The 24088-nt window shown below is 34.3% G+C and overlaps 2 protein-coding genes across 3 annotated transcripts in view; one reads left to right on the top strand and one right to left on the bottom strand.

The window, feature by feature from the left end:
• The window catches only part of LOC131806795 (uncharacterized), a 175833-nt gene that overhangs the window by 96525 nt on the left and 55220 nt on the right, over positions 1–24088 (top strand). For both annotated transcript variants that reach the window (XM_059131478.1, XM_059131477.1), the window contains exon 3: positions 8344–8394. The gene's annotated coding sequence lies outside the window, so the exon portion shown is untranslated. The remainder of the gene's footprint in view (positions 1–8343; positions 8395–24088) is intronic.
• LOC101891478 (phosphate-regulating neutral endopeptidase PHEX-like) lies at positions 2189–4285 on the bottom strand. The gene has a single exon (XM_005186819.4). It carries the CDS (start codon positions 4283–4285, stop codon positions 2255–2257), a length of 2031 nt encoding a protein of 676 aa, XP_005186876.2. The 3' UTR covers positions 2189–2254.

Raw genomic sequence — 24088 nt, forward strand, 5'->3', positions numbered from 1 at the left:
TGTTAGAAGCTCCCTTATATCCCATTGATTTTGGAAGATTTAGCTTTTGAAATTATGTCAAAGGGCACTGACCTGACCAGGAACATTTGCCCAATATTTAAGCACTCCGTCATGCTGTTAGTTGTTGTGGTACACTTTCCATCCAAAATGCTTGAATTCTTCCTTGTCCTTAACTCTGTCCTCAGGCGTGTCGATTGGCTTCAATTGTGTGATCAGGAATTTTATTTCTGTTTTTGGTTCATTTGAACTCCTATTATATTATGATAATATTTTGCGATCATCTCCAAAAGCAAGAGGCCCCTCCGTATCTCCAAATTTAGACTCATCTATATGATTTGCTTGTCTACGATATTTGGCTATATTCGTCAACGAAATCACCATAAAAAACGGAAGTTCGGCTTTTGTGTATTTCGGATATCATCTGTAAGTAATGTTGGTATTTTTTCACACAAAAGTAGCGGCTCATTCTACTGAAAATATCGCATGCGATAAAAAATATGAAAAAATAAAAATATGTCACAAAATACTACAAAACCTATATTAACACCATTATTGACATCTTTTTATGAGATTTTTTTAGACTTTATACTTTTATGACAAGAGGGCATTCTGAATTGACAAAATTTGTCAAAATCGGTCCAGCCATTCTTGAGATATAAGCATTCTAACTAACATACCCTTCCTTTGTATATACATATTGTATATAGTTCGCTATATAACCGATATATTTACTATCGGCATCTACGTAACGGTCAGAATTGACCTTTTCGTCTATTTGTGATTTCGCCGGGATTAAAAATATTCGCTGTTTAATGGAAATTTTGACTTTTATTTAAAACAAATGTTAAATATTACCCGATGACCATCAAAATCGGAAGGCTTCTGCCCAGCCCGAAGCCTTAGTTCCATGCTAATTTCCGCGTCGATTGGTCCATAATTGCGACCTGAAAAGCAACTGCAAAATCAGGATTTTTTTCAGTTTTTGGTCCATTTCGACCCCTAAATATTGTGCGATCATCTCCAGAAGAAATAGGCTTCTATTCTGATCCTAACCCCACCTTCGTGCAAAATTTCGTTAGGATCGGGCCATAATTGCGACCTGTAGCGTGATTACAAATTAACATGGACAGACGGACGGACGGACATACATAGCTAGATCGACTCAGCTCGGCGAGATAGGAAGATCCATATATACTTTACTAAGTGGGAAATGAATATTTCGTGGTGTTACATAATTTTTGGCCCAATCAAACTTATAATACCCCCAACACAAAGTGTTGTAGGGTATAAAAAGTACAAAATTTAGACAAAAGCGGATACGCCTCTGCTTTCTACAAGGTAATCTATTTTCATAACAGTTTTAACAATTCCAATATCCAATTTTTATAGAAAACACCTTCTCCCAAAAGATAATTCTAATAATAAATGTCAAAGTGTTCACGTAAAACGAAATTAGGTGTTTTTAGTACTTTTAGTACACTTTTAGCTCTAATTAAAAAAAAAAACTTGATATATGCTATCCTCATTCCAAATCTCTATTAATTTCTTGGCTATCCCTTCACCAAATACACTTACCAGTTTTCAAATCAAATACAAATATCATATATCAACCGCAGTGAACAAAAAGTGATTCTAATACCAACTTTTAAATGTTCAACTCCACTCTTTCCCCCAATACCAAATATAATACTATTTAGTATTTTTCATACTATTTTATTATGTATTTGCAAAACCACCTCTTTATTTCAACCCCATCCACCACCAGACCAACATTTCAAGATTCCAGCTTTACAACCTTACCCAACCCTACTTCCCAAACTTATTTTTTATTCAAAATGTAAAGATTTTAGCTCAACCCGTTCACACAATAACAAATGTTACATATTTTATTGTTTTACTTTTAGTAAACTTTTAGTAAACCTTATCTCACCCCTTCACATCACTTTATCTGTTTCACCTGGGCGTTCAATTATTTATCACTAACTGAAATATTTTCATATTTCGAAATGAATGCAGTGTTCCCTAAAATAGCTCTAGCGCTCACAATTATTCACACAGGTAGTAATACATAAATATAAGCCTTAGTATTGACGTCACCTTTTATATTATGTTTGCAGAAACAAAATCGATTCACTCATTCCAGAGAATATCAACTCAATGCAACTTTATTATATATAGAGGTATTTTATTGTAAATAAAAAGGCTTAATAATAATTACAAATGTTAAGAAGAAAAAAAAATACCCCCAGTACCATCACCATATCCGACAAGATTCTTCGGGTGGACTCATCTTCGATTTAGGCGAACAATTAAAGGCCAACGAAAATTCCCCATATTTTGACCAGTTCTGTTGCACCCTCTTGTCGTGCATGTCATGCGCCAAATCTGAGGTAGTATTCAAACCCAATGCTGCAATTTTATATATATCAGCGCAGAGAAATTGCACAGAGTTAACAAAGAAATATTGTTCTTTGGTGAGGCGGAGAAAAGGAAAAGCAATCTCATCTTTAGAATCGTCCATTATTGTTTGATAGTAGTTAAAGGCCACTCGCAGACCTGAGACATCGGCTATGTTTTCCGAGGCAATATCTGAACGGGCACTGTGCGAATAGCATTTTAGATGGGGTGTAAAATGATGGGCCACCTTAGATCCAAGATAATCGTAATTACTCTCATGATCATAGATAATGTGAAATAAGTCGTAGGCGTGGATTATTTCATGGGCCATGATGAAGCCCAGCAGGGAATATTGATGAAGTTGATGGAGGCGAGTATCATAGAGTGGCAACTGCAGATAGCCATGTGGCACTAATATGGCATTTTCAAATATTTTCACTGGCGATGAGGAGCTTAACGAGGCGGTGTCCAAGTGATAGACTTTATCGGCAATGGTTGTGGGCTTTGCTTCTAAGTTGCGGTAATGCAGCTCATTCATAAATCTCAAAACATTCAAATGGGTCTGAATAAAATCACTGCTATTTACGTTTAATTTTTCATAGAACTTTTCAACAAATTCCTCGCTACAATTACGTGGTAGGTTACCAATTTTCAACTGCATATGGTGCAGTTCTTTTAGGATGAAATTTTGTTCTTGTGTATTTAATTTTAAATGGTTATCCTTGACCAGGGATTCAAACGACTTCTTAAGATTATCGAACATTCGACCCAGACTTTTTTCCACTTCCAAACGTTTGCTTTTGAAAAATTGTTCTTCGTATAGGTAATTCATAAAAACGGGCATATAGCTTCGTATATATTTCACACAATTCCTTTGCCGGCCATAGGGTAAATTATCATTTATATAATACATAAATTTCAGCATTATATAATAGGCAATGGTCTCGTTGGAATAGCCCTCCAGCAACTCCTTGAGGTTGGAGAAAAATTCAGGAGTTAAAGCAAATGTTTGTATTGTTAAATTGCTCAAATCCTCCGGCTTGGTGGTGGTGGTGGTGTTCAAAACAATTTGGAAATATTTCATCCAATCAATTTCGGGTATGCTCTCTTGCAGCTCTTTCAGATGCATTTGTTGGAAATTATCAGCATAGTTTCTGCTCTCAGTTTCATTGACAAACACAATTTTCGACAAATTACTGAGAGTCGTTTCGAATTCAATTATCTCCTTGGTCAGACTATGACTTGCATTGTGATCCATTCCGAAATTTATGAAAATGTTCTCAACATCGTCGGGCTCCAGCACAGAAGCGCCCTCATAATGTTGGGAAATTTCCAAAAAGTATTGAGAACTATTACGTGGATTAACATTTACATTTTGGGTTAGAAATATGCCATTCAAGCCATATCTTCTCAATACCGCCAAAACTCGCTGCCAATCAAAATTACTGGCATTTAGCCATTTATCTTCATTGTCCAGAGTAAATATGGGCCATTCCATTTCCACTTCGCTTTCCACTGCAGCCAGAAATTGATTCAACACCAATTGCTCCACATTTTCACAACCTTCATATAAATGCTTGGCTTTTTGATACACTCCAGTTTTCCATTTCATATCATTTCCCCCGGCCATTAGCTCCTTAAATTGTTGATTCACCTTATAATCCATATAGCCCGGCATATCAATATATTCCGCTTTACCACCATCATAATTGCGATACCAATTTCCACAGGCATATTCATAGAAATTTTCACATGGATCCACCGATTCATTCAGATTTGCCTTGATTAATTTCTCATAGAATTTATTCACATTTATGGCGGAACCCGTAGCAAAATCCACCGCCAAAAGTTTAATTAAAAACACTATTAAAATCCAATGACAAACCATATTTATGTGTTCTTTTTTTCTGTGTCCAGAAGATGACACTCCCAATGCCGTACTAATCTGAAAATAGTTCTGTAAGAGAAATCTACTTCATTTCATCTTCATGGGCTGTGGATTTTATGTTCGCTCGTTATTAATCTTTTTTCATTTTGAGTTTATCAAAATTCTCTTTGTTGTTGTTATTGTGTTTGTCTGTTTCGTGTTTGTTTTAATTTGTATTTACTACAAATGTCCATTGTTGTTATTATTGTACTTTCATTTCATTATTATCATCAACTCATTTATAGTTCTTCTTCCGTATCTCTAAAAATTGAAATTGAAACAAAGATCTATCTCGAGCTCGAGTGCTGGCAGTGAAACTATGGCACAAATCAATGTTGACCCTTGTAAAACGCATAAACAAATGATAATTCAAACAAATATGAAACAGAAATACAGTGGGTATGGTATGCACTGTGCAAAATTACAATTTAATAAAAAGTATCAGTCGGTTTTGCCGACAGATGTATACCCACAGTCAATGTTCGATTATTTTAACATATTTTTGACTACTGTTTTGTTTATTCAAATTGGCCAATATGGTCCATTTCTTATTGGACCTAAATAAATATGATGATAAATATATGCGACGTGTCGGGTTTGGAGTATATTGGTTACTTCCTTCACTTTATGTATATATCAAAATATTTAGAGCTTTTAAAGAAAGCTTTAGTTAACTTTAAGAAAAAACGCTTTAAAACTGGGTCGTGAGCGTCATTATTTTTTTACGTTTGATTTCTAGTATTTTTTACAATTTTTCATATTTTCATGAATAAAGGAATAATACATCCCTAAGATTGGCTAAATTCTTTTTTTTTTCTTTATATAAAAAGTCCTCGCCAAAAATCCTAGACTCGCGTTTAGTAAGGTATAGAAAATATGAAAAATAATATTTTTGTCTCTGACGTCATCCGTATAAAATGATATTTTGTAGGAGAATTTTGCACAAACTCACATGAGGTACGGCTTCAACTCTAAAATGTGTTTTTAATAAAGGGTATTTTTTTTAAGCTCAATAGAACTTGAAATTATAAAAACTAGTACAAAAAATTAAATTTTAATCAATCTTTTTTTATTCGAACGATTAACACGTGACATTAACATTTGAAAATGATTTCGTGCATATGGGCACCGCGGCTGTTTTTGACGAAGTGCATTCTGTTCAATTTTTTTTCGAGCACTGCTGGCCGTATGTCACGAATAACACGAAGAATGCTGGCCTCCAAGGAGTCAATTGTTGCTGGTTTATCAGCATAAACAAGGGACTTCACGTAGACCCACAGGGTCAATTAATATTGCTATAGAAAGCATGATATAACTTCGAGAAGGTTTAAATTAAACAAGTAAAAAAGCTTTAAGCTGAATACCCTCCACCATTTGGAACGAATTTGCCAATTTTCGAAAAAATAAAAATTCTGTTAAAATCTTAAAAATTCTGAATGTAGCCATTGTATTAGGGACTATACGACGAGGTGAAACTGCATAGGAAACTTTTTGTCAAAAGCCACTGCAATATTCAAATGCAAAACTTGAAAAAACACACCCTTGAATAATGTAGCTAAAATCATCAAAATACCGAATATAGGGAGGTACTGATATATGGGGGCTATACCAAAAACGTGAACCTCCGGTGAATAATGTAGCTAAAATCATCAAAATACTGAATATAGGAAAGAACCATTATATAGGAGCTACACCAAAACGTGAGCCTGCACAGACAATACTCTAGCCTAGGCTGTAGTATCCATTACGAACTTCAAATACTAAATTTGAAACAATTTTGGTGAATAATATCGCTAAAATCATCAAAACACCGACTATCGGGAGGTACCATTATATGAGAGCTATACGAAGACGTGGACCTGCACAGACAATTTTCTGTCTTAGGCTGTAGTATATATTACGAACTTCAAATACCAAATTTAAAACATTTCCGGTGAATAATGTCGCTTAAATCAACAAAATACGGCAAATAGGTGCTATAGGCAAGAGGTACCATTATATGGGGGCTATACCAAAACGTGGCCCATTTTCAATACCAAAAGTCCTGCAGACATGATATACAGTTGAGTAAAATTTTATTAACCTACTTCATTTCGTTTGGAAGCTAGAGTGATTTCCATAACCGATCAGACGGCGACATCGGTCGACATAGAATTTCATGCTGATCAGGAATATATATACTTTGTGGGGTCTAAAAAGTATATTTCGAGGTGTTACAAACAGAATGACAAACTTAATATACCCCCATACTATGGTGGAAGGTATAAAAATATACATCGGAGCTATAGATGTATGACAACCGAGTTTAACCAAATGTCTTACTTGTTTCCAGGATAGATTTTTTCCAAACTTGAAGTACTTGCTTTAGGCTGAACACGGTCAGATGTGTTTATACCCTACACCACAAGGTGGTCAGGGTATTATGTCTTTGTGCATTTGTTTGTAACAGGCAGAAGGAAACGAGATAGACCCATAGTTCCTTTTGATGATCTGCATAGAATCACATTCTGAGTCGATTTATGCATGTCCGTCCGTCCGTCTGTCCATGTATTTTTGTAAACAAAGTACAGGTCGCATTTATTGCCCGATCCAGATGAAATTTTGCAAAGATCTTTTGTTTGGCCCAAGGACGAACCCCATTGAAATTGGGGATAATCGGTAAAAATTTAGATATAGCTCCCATATATATCTTCGTCCTATTTTCCTTTTATTGTGCACCAAACGTGTAATATCAGCCCGAATTGTATGGAATTTTGCATATACACCCAAATTAGGCCTGATGTATGCCAAATTTGATCGAAATCGGTTCAGATATAGCTATAGCTCCCATATATATTGTTCATCCGATTTGTTATTTTTGTATGCAACAACAATATTTGGGGAAATATATCAAATACAGCTCAGAAATACCTTTGCTAAATTTTATCGAGATCGGTTCAGATTTGGATATAGCTCCCATATATAACTTCGTCCGATTTACATTTTATTGTGCACCAAGCGTCTAATATTTGTCCAAATGGGATGGAATTTGGCACTTACGACCGAATTGAGTCTAGAAGCTAGTATGTCAAATTTGGTGAAGATCGGTTCAGATATAGCTATAGCTTCCATATATATTATTCATCCGATTTGTTATATTTGTTACCCCCAACCGTAATATGCACTCCGTAACAACGATATTCAGGGAAATATATCAAATACAGCTCAGAAATATATTTGCCAAATTTTATCGAGATCGGTTCAGATTTGGATAAAGCTCCCATATATATCTTTATCCGATTTCAAATTAATTGTGCACCAAATGGGCAATACAATTCCGAATTTAAAAGATACAAATGCTTCGGCATATTTAGTCCTTTGAACTTTAAATTATAATTATAATCATATCGTGTATGATTGAATTCTCCCATAAAAACTTTTAATTGTTATATGGAGCTCTACTAAATTAGCAAAGTGGTGTTACTGGTTTTCAGATGTCCTTGAGCCAAAAAAATGATTTGTGAAAAAATTCAATTGGACAATAAAGGTGGCCCTACATGAACAGGCGGACATGCATAAGTCGACCCGGAATATGATTTATGGAGATCAACAAAATGAACTATGGGTATATTTCGAGTCCTTCTGCATGTTACAAACAAATCCACAAAGCCATAATTCCATCCCAATTTCCAACTACATTTACATTAGTAAGAATATTTTTAAAGTTAGTGCAATATGAAATTATGAATACTATAATTGCCATTGCAGAACATTTTTGAATATTCTAGCTATTCAGTTTGATCCTCATCAACATTCCTTCACACCAAGATCCTGTTTAAAAATCATTGAAATTCTTAAACTTATTAAAAATAACTTTGTAGGCCTCCATAGCTCCTGCAATCGAATTTCTATGTATTCGGTAAATGTACATACCAATGTCCCAAATTTCACTTAAACTAACTTTACTATGTCAGCTTAAAATATATCTGTCACTCTTTTATTAACCATAAAATCTTCATTTTCTTTTTCCCCCTTTACAGAAACTCGAAACAAACGATGTGAAGCCGCAGCCAACTAAACCAAGTGCTCAGGTAAATTTATGCAAATTTCAGTTAATTTGACATATAAATTAGAACAATTTCACAGCGACCCACTAAAAAGCTCGTAGCCTAAAAAAGAACTACAAAACACACATAAAGTAGACTATCCTACTAGAACTAGGTTTAACAATTGCGTTAGTGGCCTCATAAAGTATTCTACGTTACTATGTTACAGCTCCAGCTGGGTATTCAACTGGACCAACTGCTGTTCGTTTGGTTGGTTACAAATCCCAAAGAAGCAACAACAAAAACGACGACGGCAACATTACAAAACAACTTTTAGCCACTTTAGCTCTAATTAAGGGCATTCAGATCATAATTACCCCTCCTACTCTAGACTTATTCTCTTGTCTCTCAATTTAAAAAAAAAAAACGAAAATAACGAGAAAGTGCTAATAAACAAATGCCGATGCTGTACTTAGTTCACCACGAACGGGTATTCGGTTGGGTTTCTTGTTTCCAATTTTTTGTCTAATAGATATTTTGAGACTAGTAAATTTGGTGGGAAGTTGTCTAGGCAATTATTGAAAATAACACTATGTAACACAAAAAATAATTACAGGAAAATTTAGTAGTTAAGTTAAGTAGAGCTTATGTAGCAAATATCGCAAAGAAACCTAAAAATTAGTGTCTCCGGTATTATTACAAGATACAATCCCAGGATCATTTTGGCAGAAAATTTTAACGCTCATGCGACTGAAGTGGTCTTTCTGGTTCTTTTTTAAATTATGATTAAAATCGGCCCTTAAACGAGATATTAGTATGCGTTAAAACCGTATCTTATGTATTTTTATACAAAATACTCCTACAAAGCATCATTTGAAATTTGAGCGAAAAATTAGAAAAGATTTTCTTGTTTTTTTTTTTTTTTTTTTTTTTTTTTGCAACCTGATGCATATTTTTTCCTCATACATAATGGAAATAGAGATTTCTGTTCTATGATGACTTGAAGTGAAATTTAATGAAGAAAATGTTTGCCTTTGACATAATTTTTTTAAAATTATGTTTTGTGGAACAATAAAATAACCCAAATGAAGATGAAAGGATAAATTAGAAATAGCAAGTTATGAATCGGATGTTAATTCCAAGTTTTATAAGCTACAAAGTTATTCAAAATTTTGATCCATTGTGGGGAAGGTACCAGAAGGAGTGGACCGGTATATTCCATATTCACAGCAGATCTTGTGTTAGTAGAAATAATGAGATGTATAAAGAGAATTAGTACCAATTTCTTTAATCGTTTTGGTTATTAGAAAACGTTGACCTTTTGTGGGGAAGGTACCAGAAGGAATAGTTCGATCTCTACCAAGTCTGAATGATGTTGGATATTAATTTCGCGTTTTGTAAGCTTCATGGATATTGAAAATGTTAAAACTTTTGTGGGGGAAGTACCAGAAAGAGTGGACCGATATTGCCCATTTCCGAACTCAATGTAAGTTTGATAATAATTTTACGATGTACCAAGTTTGCACAAAATCGGATAACCCCTTCAAGAGTTATAGTACCAGCCAAACAGACAGACGGACGGACACTGCTAGAAGAAAATGTTTGCCTTTGACATAATTTTTTTAAAATTATGTTTTGTGGAACAATAAAATAACCCAAATGAAGATGAAAGGATAAATTAGAGATAGCAAGTTATGAATCGGATGTTAATTCCAAGTTTTATAAGCTACAAAGTTATTCAAAATTTTGATCCATTGTGGGGAAGGTACCAGAAGGAGTGGACCGGTATATTCCATATTCACAGCAGATCTTGTGTTAGTAGAAATAATGAGATGTATAAAGAGAATTAGTACCAATTTCTTTAATCGTTTTGGTTATTAGAAAACGTTGACCTTTTGTGGGGAAGGTACCAGAAGGAATAGTTCGATCTCTACCAAGTCTGAATGATGTTGGATATTAATTTCGCGTTTTGTAAGCTTCATGGATATTGAAAATGTTAAAACTTTTGTGGGGGAAGTACCAGAAAGAGTGGACCGATATTGCCCATTTCCGAACTCAATGTAAGTTTGATAATAATTTTACGATGTACCAAGTTTGCACAAAATCGGATAACCCCTTCAAGAGTTATAGTACCAGCCAAACAGACAGACGGACGGACACTGCTAGATCGACTCAAAATGTCCTGAAACGGATTTGGTACAGATCGTTATTCCGATGAGGCACGTTTTGGCCGTATCAAATGATATTATATCCTCTCTAGCCATATGACTGATGGTATACAAATGTGGAAGAGGTAGGGCCTTATCCACTTTATTTTGATTACTTTGTTACTGATGTAAATTTTTTTCCGACACACATACCGTCTATTTTTTGCTCTTTTACTTGCATAAAAAACTGAGCTGCTCCTCGGACTGTTGAAAAAAATGCATGTTGTCGCACAATGTAATTTTTTAACCGCCTAGTTGGGAATTTTTATACCCTACCATTATAAGTTTGATTGGGCCAAAAATTATGTAACATCTCGAAATATTGGTTTCCCACATAGGAAAGTATATATATATATATCTTCCCATCTCGTCGAGCTGAGTCGATCTAGCTATGTATGTCCGTCCGTCTGTCCATGTTAATTTGTAATCACTCTACAGGTCGAAATTATGGCCCGATGCTTACGAATTTGAATAGAAGCCTATTGTTTTTAGGAATGATCGTACACTATTTAGGGGTTGAAATGGACCAAAAACAGAAAAATTTCCGGATTTTACAGTTGCTCTACAGATATGCAATTATAGACCAATCGACGCGAAATTCAGCATGGGGCTAGAGTATAAGGTTGGTCAGAGGCCTACCGTTTTGTTCGGTCATAGTAAAAATATGAAGATTTCCACCATACCGTGAATATTTTTAAATCTGGCGAAATCACTAATTCATGAAAATGTCACTTCTGACCGTTACATTGATACTCATATCCAAGAGATCGCATATATAGGAAAATATGTACAATCTCCTATATCAATGATGGGGAATGTAGTTAGAACGTTTATAACTCAAGAACGGCTTGACGGATTTTTTTTTTAATTTATTGTCATATTTTTTATCGCATACCATTTTTTTATATTTGTCTTACAATATCGAATTTTGTCTTTAATAATATTTTTTCACCTTGCAACACTATGTTTTGGGAGTATTATGTTGAAGTCACAATTATCATCCGATTCTCAAGAAATTTTGCATTGCAGAATTAAAGCCTATTGGTTTTCAAGATGTATATGTATAGGTTCAAATGGACAATGAATTTAAACTTCCCTGATCTTGCAGTGGCTCTACAGGCTACAATTAAAAACCAATCCACACATAATTTTGTATGAGGTTAGGGTTTAGGACAGCGCAAAAGTCTAGCATTTTGGAAGACACTTGAATTACATTTAGCGGGACCTCAACTTTTGAATTACATTTAGCGGGTAAAATGGACCTCAACTTTTGTGTGAAATTGTTTTGGATACCTATCAGCACGACATAGAGTATAAATATAAGGAAAATAAACCCGGTAAAAACCCGAAGGTAACATTTGTGCAGGACAGTATGGCATTATTTCAAATAATCGACTAAAATGTGCTTGGACCTAAGGAGGTTTTCCAATATATTATAGTGTTGTCGGGTATCACGTTGTCCTATCTATTAAATCTTAACTTTGGATTAAAATAAAAAACTCCTGCAAAGTATTGGGACATAGTTTAATTCTCTCATGGTGCAGGGAATCAAAACGTTTTTATATTACCTAGTTCATGTTGTTATTTTTCTTTGTCCAGTTATTTGTTATTCTTTTCCCCCATTTATCTTCATTACTCAAATTCAATAAATATGTACTTATACATACTCGTAAATTTTGTTAAGTATCCGTCCGGTAGTAATAAACATTATTGTCATAATGAGACCTTATTTATATTCGAACATAAACGTGAGTTCTGCGAGTCACACTTAACGTTAGTAATCAGTGGTACGTAGAAGTAGGTGCTGATGACGAGACAAAACTTACTTAAAACCCATTTGTGCTGGTCTGTAAGTGGTGGTATTAACTCTTATGTGTATGAGAGTGCGTTTGCGGTCTACAGCAAAAATACCCAATGAATAGAATGGTAACGAATTATAATTTTCATTCTATTCATTGTTTAAATGACAAACATCGATTATGGCCATCACATAGTTTGTTGGGTTATGCACCAATTGCAATCGACAATTAAGTGCTCACTTCAACTATGTTTAAGTGCTTGACATAATGGCAAAGAGCAAAAAAACAAACTATAAACGACAATTTGAATACCTTTGGGCCAAATATGCAAACGCAATACCAAGAGTACTTAATGAAAATAAAATTGACCTCAAATTGGATCCCGTTTTGACTTGTACCCAACATTGCTTTGTGCATTACAGGGGGTTAGTGATCTTAAAGAGGGAAGGGTAAATTAGTTGGATTTACAATGTAACCCGTCTTTATTATACACTGTTACACTAAATTTTCGCGTATTCCATTCGGGCGTCATGTAAATATTAAACAAGTAAATAAAAGCTATAGTCGTGCGGGGCCGACCATGTGATACCCTACAACACTGCAATAAGTTAGAAGGCCTCCTTATGTCGTTATCTGCCTATATTTATCAACGAAATCAGCATAAAAAACCCGAAGTTCGCCTTTTGTATATTTCGGATATCGCCTTTAAGTAATATTGGCTGCACAATCAGGAACATTTTTAATTGCTGTTCCATTTCAACCCCTAAATATATTGCGGATATCTTTGAAAATAATAGGTCTCGCCCTTCTGAGCCTAACCCTACCCTTGCGAAAATTTTCTTGAGGATCGGACTATAATTGCAATCTGTATATAATAACCCCAACCTGTGTTGTAAGGTGAAAAATATTACAAAATATACACTTCAATATTATAAGTCAAATTGAAAAAATCGCATGCTATAAAAAATATGAAAAAATAAAAAATGTCACCAAATACTTCAAAATTAATCTATATATATAAAAATCAATTGTTGTTTGTTGGTAACGGAATCAGTTGAAGACGGCTGGACCGATTTGCATAATTTTTTGTACAAACGTTCGTCATACCCCGAGTTAGGTTTTTAAAGAAAAAAATATTGAACACGCCTCCTTTTACGCCCACTATTACGATTTATCTAAAATCTTTATATTTGCGAAAATAGTGAAGATATCGGTTTAAGAATTATTACACGAGATGCTGTTGACTTTCCAACCAATCCTAATTATTTAGGGGCTGAGGAACGCGCCTACTTTTAAATCTATCTCTCTATATGTGAAAGAAAGCTGTTTTAGTTACTACTCTTATAACATAAAGACCGCCGGTCTGATTTTAACGATTTAGACAAATTCGGAATTGCCTCTTGGCAGAAAAGAATAAAGTCCAAAAAAATCGCGTAAAAATTTGAACATTTTCATTTTGACTTTTGAAATATACAATAGTAATGTTTTATATAGCATATTTTTTCCATTTTGACTTACTATTTTCGAATATACATTTGTAGTGTTTTTTTTTTTTTTTTTTTTTTTTTTTTTTTTTTTGGATTCTTATATGATGTGTAGGTTTTTTGGGTAATATAAAGCCACAACGGATAAAACTGTTATTTATAGATTTTATGTATTTATTCGTAATACCCAATAAATACATAAAATCTATAAATAACAATTTTATCCGTTGTCGCTTTATATGAAAATTCTAGAATCGGGAAAATCGAAAATTTTTCAATGGAATCGAATTTTAAAATAATAGTACATTCTACCGACAAACTTCGTAATCACCTTTAAAAATTTGCCGCAAAAAAATCAGCGAACCAGTTGAAGATTCTTTTTCTTTTTTTCTATATTGAAGTGTACATTTTTTTATTGGTTTGAATTCTGAATGAATAATATTAAAAATGAAATGGGGGCGTAATACGATGTTAAATGCTTTCTACTCCAGGACCTACATTGTGCTTCAGCTGGAAGATGCGAACACTTTTAAACAAACAAAAATGACCGAAGAAGCGTTATGGGGTTAATTTCAAAAAGTGGACCTGCTTCTTTCATATGACAATAGATTGTCAAATGAGAACACAAAATGCAAAATACATTGGGACTGCAATCAGTCAAATACCGACTATAAAGAACGCAAAATAGAAATTCTACCTAAACATTCAAGATACCTTTAATCGCTTTGGCAGGTCATAATATGAATCATAACCCCTGATAACGGAACAACCCGATTTCAAGTATATTCTACATTTGAACCATATTTTTCGTACTAATTTTAGCTTATGTTGATAATTCAAGAAGAAACCATCTTTACAAAAAATTATCACGTTTTGATATCGCCATCATATGATTTAAGGTATTTTCGGGGTCTTGGCCACTTTTTTCATTTTTTGGCCCTTATTTGACATCTCTGTTTCTAAGAGGGAAGAAAACCTCTCTATTCTAAAATTTTTTATTTTTCGGAAAAGTGCGCATCTTAGTCTTGAGGCTACCTGGGGTAAAAAACCCTGGAGTAGAAAATCATCTTACAGATAATTATCCTCACAGGAATTTATTTAAGTATAGTCTCCACATTAGTATACCCCAAGTCCACTTTCCTAACCAATATGTGGTCAAAAAAGAAAATTTGGTATTCTATTGAATTTGTAACCCCCAAGAGAATATTGGTTGGGAACGTAGATTTGGGATGTACGTCTATATGAAATAAACTCCGAAATGTAAATCTGGGACTCATTCAGTCGGAAATTGTGGCAGAAACATGACAAAAATACGAAATTATAAAGTAACTTTATTGGATCTCCGCCGCACAATTTAAATGACAAACAATTAATGCCCATCTTACGGTAATCGGAGCAAAAGAGTAATTCTTTTGGCTATTCTGACAACATTCTGTCTTCAAGTATGAGGTGAACAAAACTGAATACCACGCGGTACGGGATGTTAAACGTTGGAAATACAAATTTCAAATTATAGCTCATTTGAAGGCTTTTTACAATATCAAAAATTGAGCTGAATTTTCACATGGGGCTATTATAGATGTTCTTTATCATATAGGTATTTAACACTCAAATTAAAGCCTATAGCTGAAAAATAAGATCAGGCTATTCAAAATATCTAAAACCGACGGTAATTATAATTTTTGTCATGAATATTAATTTATATTTAGTCATGGAGTCATTACTCATAATCAAGTCATTACTTATAATCAAAATTGTGCCGCCTACATAAGTCAGATCTGTGATTTATTATGCTTTAAAGACTAAAAGTACGGGCCGGCAACGCGGACTGGGCCATGTAGTACTAACATATTTTTATGTGATTTTTTTTTTAGATTTTATTCTTTTATGCTAAGAGGGCATTCTGAATTGACAAAATCTGTCAAAATGGAACATGTGACTTTTATTTAACACAAATGTTATGGTCTATTTCACCTACTAAATAGTACCCGATGGCCATCAAAATTGCAAGGCTTCTGCCCAGTCCTAAGCTCAAGCCCCATGCTCCGCTTCGATTGGTCTATTATTGCGACCTGTAGCGCTACTGCAAAATCAGGAAATTTGTCAGTTTTTGGTCCACTTCAACCCCTAAATATTATGCGACCATCTCCAAAAGCAATAGGCTTCTATTCTGACCATAACCCCACCTCCATTTTCAATTTCATGAGAATCGGGCCATAATTTCGACCAGTAGATTGATTACAAATTAACATGGACAGACGGACGGACGGACATACATAGCTAGATCGACTCAGCTCGGCGAGATAGGAAGATCCATACATACTTTCCTATGTGGGAAACCAATATTGTTGATATTGTTTCGTTTGTAGCTGTGGAACGAGAAAATATACATGTTTTATAAAACATCGGTAAAAAATATTTTAAAGTGCTTTCAGCAAGAGTATGATCTGCTCGATTTTGAGCAAGTAGGTCCGTTTGAAAACGAGCAAGGCCTACTCTCTCTTATTTGACTGGAATTGAAAAATACAGTAAACTTGATTCATCTTTTACTCAGAGGATTACTTCCGCTCGAATTCAAGCGAATTTTGATCCTGGCACCATAGACCTGGCTAAATGGTCGAATCCCTCACGTAGATGGTAAATGTTTTTGGTGGATACTTGGTAGTTCTACTCTCTACTAACGGACTCTTCAATGAGATATCTTATTTAGTACTCACTTGAGGCTACAAAAGGATTCTATTTCTAAATATATAATTTAATACTCAAACAAGGATACGAAGGGACTCTACTGTAAGAGGGGAATTTATAAATACCTAAGAATTCTAGGGTGGGAGACTTTCGAAGTGGAAATAACGATTTTACGTCGAGAGGCCTGTTCAAGCAAGGTCATGCAAGAATTCTGCCCCGAGAAACCTTAAAAAATATACTGGCTTCTAAGGAGAAATACCTCAATAAGATATACCATGCAGGCATATACAAGGATTGTAAGGCGAACCAGCCTTACCAGAAGATATAACAAATACTCAAGCAAGGATACGGGAGAAACCTAAGGATATAAAAGTATTACTCAACAAGATGTTATAATAAATGCTCAAGCCCTGATTTTGATAGTAGAATAGAGAGAATTCTAAATGGATTCCAATGCGAGATCATATAGTAACCTTAAACAAGGATATTCCAAGATCCTACTGTGACACCCCTTATTAAAAACTGAAGCGTTCATATTCAAGGATTTTAATTTAGGATTTCACTGTAAGAGATACCTTAAGAAGCACTCACGCCAGAATACACAAGATTATATTGTGAGCTCCTTTAATGAATATTCAAGCCAGGATACGGGAAAATACTAAAGATATAAAAGGATTCTACTTATAAGGAAAATTTTACGCCAATATACCTAGAAAAGTAACCACCCAGGATATGCAATGATTTAGCGTCGAGAGAATTTTAAAAGTGTACAGAAGTATTGTAAGGATAAATCAGGATTTTACTGCGAGAGAACTTATTGATTACTGAAACTGGGATATGCAAGGATCTAAGCTAAGGGTAAGTTAATTATTTTACTGCAAGAGACACCCACAAGTATTACAGTCAGGACACTCAAGCATTCTACCCTGAAAGGTCTTAAAAAGCTTTCAAATCAGCATAGAAAGTATTCTAAAGATAAGTCAGGATTCTACTGCGAGATTCTACCGATAGAGCTGGATAAGTACTCAAAGATAGGATGCTTCAAGCTAATATAAATTGATTACGTTCAGGCTCTTGCATTGACTGTTCCATTTCTACAGATTTCCATCCTTTTATACTGATTCCAACCATGTGTTTTGTAGTGAGGATTCCAAGGATATTAATAGACACTTCAAACAGGATACGTAAAATTTCTGCGAGGAGCAAGGACTTAAAGATATGTATAAATACTAACCAATTAAAGCCCTGAATAAGTACTGTAAGACAGAATTATTATAAATATAAATTATTAACTTACCCTAGGAGATGTTAGGTCATTCCTGGTTTTATACTGGCTGTTTCATTCGAAAAGTGTTCCAACTCTATAAGTGTTCGTAATTTTATATTGGCTCCACTGCCAAAGATTTTGGAACTAATCATGGAAGGATTTACACGAATTTTATGTCACGGTAAGTACTTAGCCCAGGACACGAAAGAATTTTTGGATATATACGAAGATTTTGGTTTTATATAAAAAGATCTAGGACATAGAGATTTGGATAAGGACATGAACTTTTGGGATTCTAAATATACGGTTTATTTTTTCTGAGATAATTTGTTGATTTACTGTGGAAATGGTAACACCTCGCTTGCGACCTTACGTTGATTATCCATTTTCAAAAGGTATTCGTTCTTTTATATTGCAACCAATAACGTGTTTTGAAATGAGGTAGCGGAAACTCATTTGCTTATATGCATCACTTGTGGTTATCACTACCAATGGTAGAGCTGTGTTGATGCTGTTTTGTTGGGAAGTGACGCACATCTAATGTGTATTTATCCCCAGCAGGACAGGGTACATTCATTGAAGTAAACAGTGAAATTTTACGTAGGCGCAGTACTAAAACGCATTCGCTTCCTTCCAAAATGCTCTATTCCCTTGTTTCAAAATATATTCCATAGTTAGTTTATATACATATTATATACATATCATTATATACATATAAACCCCTTTCGAAATGATTAAAATCAATAATGTTTATTTTTATCTATCATTATTTTTTCTTCCATCTAACCAACCTGAGTTAAAAACGGCGGATCGCCTACGTGTTTTTCATAATTTGAATGCCACCGCATTGAAACTAAAAATGACGCCACAAATTCAGAATATGGACCTACACACAAACACGCAATCAAACCCATATTCTAAACGTGGTTTCTGCGGTACAACCCATTGCGGTTGGTATGCATTTCACAAAGCTTTTACATCAATTAACCCCAATGTGAAATGCTTTGAAAAACTTAAATGTGGCAATTTTCATGGGAAACTTTAAAAAGGGCTACACCCACATACGTGCATGCATGTGTAGGTATTTGTGTGATATTGGCATAGAAAATTATCATCAAAATGTGGTTGCGGCGGACTCAATTAGAAATATGGCAAAAACATTTTAGAATTTTTATTTTTAAAGATTTTCTATTAAGAAATTAATAGACAGGTAAATTTTCTCAAACTTGAGGCCAACAGCAGCAGCAACAGCTTCAATATCCATTTGCATTTGTCAACAGTTTTAATATGTAATCAAAACTACAAGGTCATAACACGTGAATGTGTGTGTGCTCTGCTCTGCTCTTGTACTCAAATCACTAAAGGATAAGAGTATCTTTTTTGTACAGAGCGTTGTCATCAAATGTCGATAGAATAGCGACGACAACAAACTAACGGTGAAACCATTTGTAGGTAAATGGGTACTTCGGGTGCACCATAAAAACCCAACAAATTTTCCTTGCGTATGAAAATTCCTCCACTCCTCCCCTCAAAACCCTAAAGAGCTAAAGAGAATAAACACCTTGTGCTAAATTTTATATCAAGTTTTCTTGTAGTCTGCTCTGTTGCATTGCTCTATCTCGCATTTTCACAAAAGCCCAGCAGGTAAATAACATAGAACGTAATACGATACAAACAAGTACATAAGGTTGTATATAAATTTGTACACTAAGCACCATTAGTTTAGGTGAGTGTAGTGTTTATAGTAACAGATAAGATGAGTTGAAAGCAGTCTCTCAAATGTTATTATTTTGGACTTAGTGAGTCCTTCTGGACTCCCTTGAGATGCCGCCTTAACGAAAGACTATATAGCCGTATTTAAGGGAATCTCTATGAAACCGAAACCTTTTATATACATATCCTGAAAGGTGTCTCTAACGAAGTATCTATAGACGACTTGCAAATTTCTTAAAAATTGGCCTTCACATTGTATTTTTTCGAAGAGAGTCTCCTTAATGAGTGATTATAGACTCCCTTAAGAGAATCTTTATGAAAGGATGATTAATGTCTGCATATGCTATCTGGAACGAGTCCCTCTATAGATGGACAGAAGTGAGTTTATACAGACGAAACGCAGGTAGTCTCTATAGACAGGCGGAATCGTTTCCCTTTAGATGAGGCGAAATGAGTGTGCATAGACTAGTGGTCTCAGAGCCTTTTTTATTGGTATACTAGCAACTTCGGTGTTTTGTTATTTCGTCAGCGAAAAGTCCACTTTATAATTTATATTCATTCCACCAGTTCCTTTTAATACTCAAAATGAACAATGTACATTTCCCTTTACCCAATAAAAACTTTAGTAGCATTTAACTCTTTACATACAATTAAAATACGCATTTTCAAAACCAAATATCCAAATCTCAACCCCAGATACCAACAGTGGCCGTTATATCAAATTTCACGATTTCAGCTCTGTAATTTCCCCCATTGCTAAATTTAGTTCCATTTAGTACAATTTTAGTTCCCATATCCAAAACCAACTCATTTCACAACTACAGACGCCAACAGTGGCATCTATATCAAATTTCAGCTGTCCCTTCACTCAATACCAAATTAAGTACTACTTTCGTACTTTTCGAACAATTTTCGTACACATTTTCAAAACCACCTCCATATGTGAATTCCAGAAACCAACAGAGACGCCAATATTACATTTGAGGATTTCAAACCTACCCCTTCACCTAATATTAAATCTAGTACTATTTCGTACTTTTCTGACAAATATAGGACGCACTTTCAAACCACCGCTAAATTTCAAACACAGATACCATCAGTAATCTAGATGCCAAATTTCAAACACAGATACCATTAGTAATCTAGATGTCAAATTTCAATTTTTTATCTCTATCCCAATACTAGATGTAGTACCATTCAGTACTTTTCGTACAATTAAAGTTAATGTTTCCGTGTTATCGTATGCTAAGGCTATATACCACATTTTAGATTTCAAACACAATCTGTTCCGCCAATATCTAATTGTACCAAATTTAATATTATTTAGTGCAACACACATTTTCAACACCTGTTTATTAAAAAACTACCACCAACAGGGACTCCAATACAAAATTTCATAATTCCGGCTTCATCCGTTCACCCTAAACCAAACTCTTCTAAATTTAGTATCATTTAGTACTGTTTGCACACTTATTTTCCAACCTTGCTTCTCATACCAAATTTAATTTTCACCAAGATTGGCCCTTGTGGAAAAGATTCTATATATATAAAGATTGGTTGTATTATATATATATATATATATATATATATATATATATATATATATATATATATATATATATATATATATATATATATATATATATATATATATATATATAACAGATTGGTTCTTGAAAATATTTTTTTTTTCATTGACGTTTAATGCTCTGTTGGTTCTCAAAGGGTCTGTTAATTGCTGTTTATTACATCCATTTAATCCTTCGATTCGCCTCTTTTGATCCTTTGATAATTCTGTTGAAATTTTTAAATCCACGCTTGTTGGTCTGCTAGCCCGTGAAAAATATTCTTTAAAAACCAAAGTTTATTCTTCTGTAATTTCTCAAAAAAAAAACTTTCTTAAAAAATTCATATCTTTTACCAAAAAACCATATTCAGACAACAGTCTTAGTCTTTGATTTATAATGTCCTGATATTGATTTCTGCGAAACGACACATTCTAAAGAAATTATGTACCTATTAATTCCACTAACACTGTATTAAAAGATACACCGTTTCTGTATTTTTCTTCTTCATTTTTTCCAATTTGCCATCAAATATTGCATTCTTTATATAGTATATTACTCAAGGACCTGAAAGCAATTTTGGGGAAAAAATATGAACAAAACTTTTCTTTTCATTTTTTCATCAAGGGTTCAACAACAACAGCAACAAGAAAATTGCAAATAATTTGATTTCCGACAGTTATATTCTGTACTTTTGCAGAGTGCTGGAGCCTGAGGAGGTAACTATAACAGGTTTGTGTACTTGAAATCAGTTTATTTCTTAAAGGCATTTCTTTAAATTAGATGAGAATTGGGTAATGCAAAATGATAAATGTTTTAAAGGCGTATCACAAGGATTTTTAATATACAAAAGGGTTCAATCAGTGCTTTCAAACTAAAAAAAAATAAGCGGCAACTGCTTGTGGGTTTTGACAAGTTTTTTTTTTATTTTTGAAATTTTTAAATATATTTTCTTCTTGACTTCTTCGAACAGTTTTCTGTAACGAATTTCTTAAACCACATAGCATTACATAAATATGTAAATAGTAGCAGTGACATAAATATGTAATGTCAAATATAAATCCTTTTTGTTACGTATATTTTGGCTCCTGATTTGGATTATTTGAGACGGTACTATGACCAAAGATTAAATGTTATCAAATATTTAAATAGGTCTTTTTTGGTGTAGGTAAATAAATAAACTTGTAATCCTTCAAATAAGAGTCCTTACATTTGCATAGTTCAGTGCAAGGGGTCATGTGCACACACCCAAATATGCTATGTATGTGTGCACATTATAGTCGAATATCAAATTGTTATTGTAACCAAGATAAATATGCTTATGTGTGTGTGTGTGTGTGCGTATTTTTGAGTGCGGTTTATATATTCTATAAATGTGATGTAAAATTCTTTTAACCGCAACGTATCACACACACGCACATTTATGTATTTTAAGTTGTGTAACATTCACTTAGCATTGGGCGGAACTATAAAGGCCATTAACAGAGGGTTCTCATTCATTTGTAATAACAATTTCCGCCAGAAACCCCATTACGGATTTGGTTTAATGTAACATAGATGTAACAGGTCTTACGAGGGTAGTATGTAAATTGGAAATAGAATTACTATGGAATATTTGCAAATAAGCGCTAATGTATTGAAGGCACTTATCGAATCTTCCAGCCAAAGTGACTGCAATTGAATATTTCGAAAACTTTGTGTACGCATAGCCCACGTTTTCATGGGGTTAACATTGACAGAGATTTTCAATGTTTGTCCTCCTTTTGTAGTATCCCCGGATTAGCCAACGGTTTAATATTTGGGGTTCTTATTTGTTCAAACAAACTGAAATTAGTTAATAATGGGTCCAAATTTTGAACACTCCTCCCTAAATATTCGTCGTACACCCCATTAAGTATACTCCCACTAACATTCATATCAGCATTAAAGTCTATGTCAATTTAACAAAGTTCGTCTGTCTGTCCGTCTGTGTGTTGAAATCATGATACAGTCCACATTATTTGACGTAGAGCTTCAACATTTGGAACATTTGTGTCTAGGATGGTATTGAAAATTAGACCTTTTGGTATAGTCGGCATATAACGGTACCTCCCGATATTCAGCATTTTGATGATTTTTGCCATATTTTTCCATGGATTGTTCAATGGCATTTGTAGTTCGTAATAGTTTGTAGCTCCGATGGCGAATCATAGTATATATAGGTCCACGTTTTGGTATAGCCGCCATATAACCGTTTCTCCCGACATTCGGTATCTTGATGGTTGCAATTTTTTTACAGATTCGTACAAAACATGGCATTTGTAATGCGTGATGGGTTCTAGCTCCGGTGGCGTAACATTGTACATATATGTCCACGTTTTCGTATAGCCCACATATAACGGCACCTCCCGATTATTAGCATTTTGATGATTTTCGCCACATTTTTTCATAGATTTGTCAAAAAATGGTATTTGTAGTTGGTTATGGATTCTAGCTCCGGTGGTGGAACACTGTATATATAGGTTGACGTTTTCGTATAGCCCCCATATATCGGTACCTACCGATATTCAGCATTTTGATGATTTTTGCCATATTTTTCCATGGATTTTTCAATGGCATTTGTCGTTCGTTATAGTTTGTAGCTCCGGTTGCGAATCATAGTATATATAGGTCCACGTTTTGGTGGCGTAACATTGTACATATATGTCCACGTTTTCGTATAGCCCCCATATAACGGTACCTCCCAAAATTCGATTTTTTGATGATTATCCCCACATTTTTCCACGGAATTGTACATATAAGTCCACGTTTTTGTCCAGCCCCATATAACGGTATCTCCCGATATTCGATATTTGGATGATTTTTGCCACATGGATACTAGCTTCGTTGACAGAACATTGATATTCGGTATTTTTATGGTTTTACTGACATTATTCACAGGAATTGTTTTACATTTGGTATTTCAAGTTCGTAATAGTTACTACAGCCTATGACAGGAAATTGTCTGTGCAGGTCCACGTCTTCGTATAGCCCCCAT

This window comes from Musca domestica, unplaced genomic scaffold, assembly GCF_030504385.1.
Source record: "Musca domestica strain aabys unplaced genomic scaffold, Musca_domestica.polishedcontigs.V.1.1 89, whole genome shotgun sequence".
In the NCBI taxonomy this organism is placed as follows: Eukaryota; Metazoa; Arthropoda; class Insecta; order Diptera; family Muscidae; genus Musca; species Musca domestica.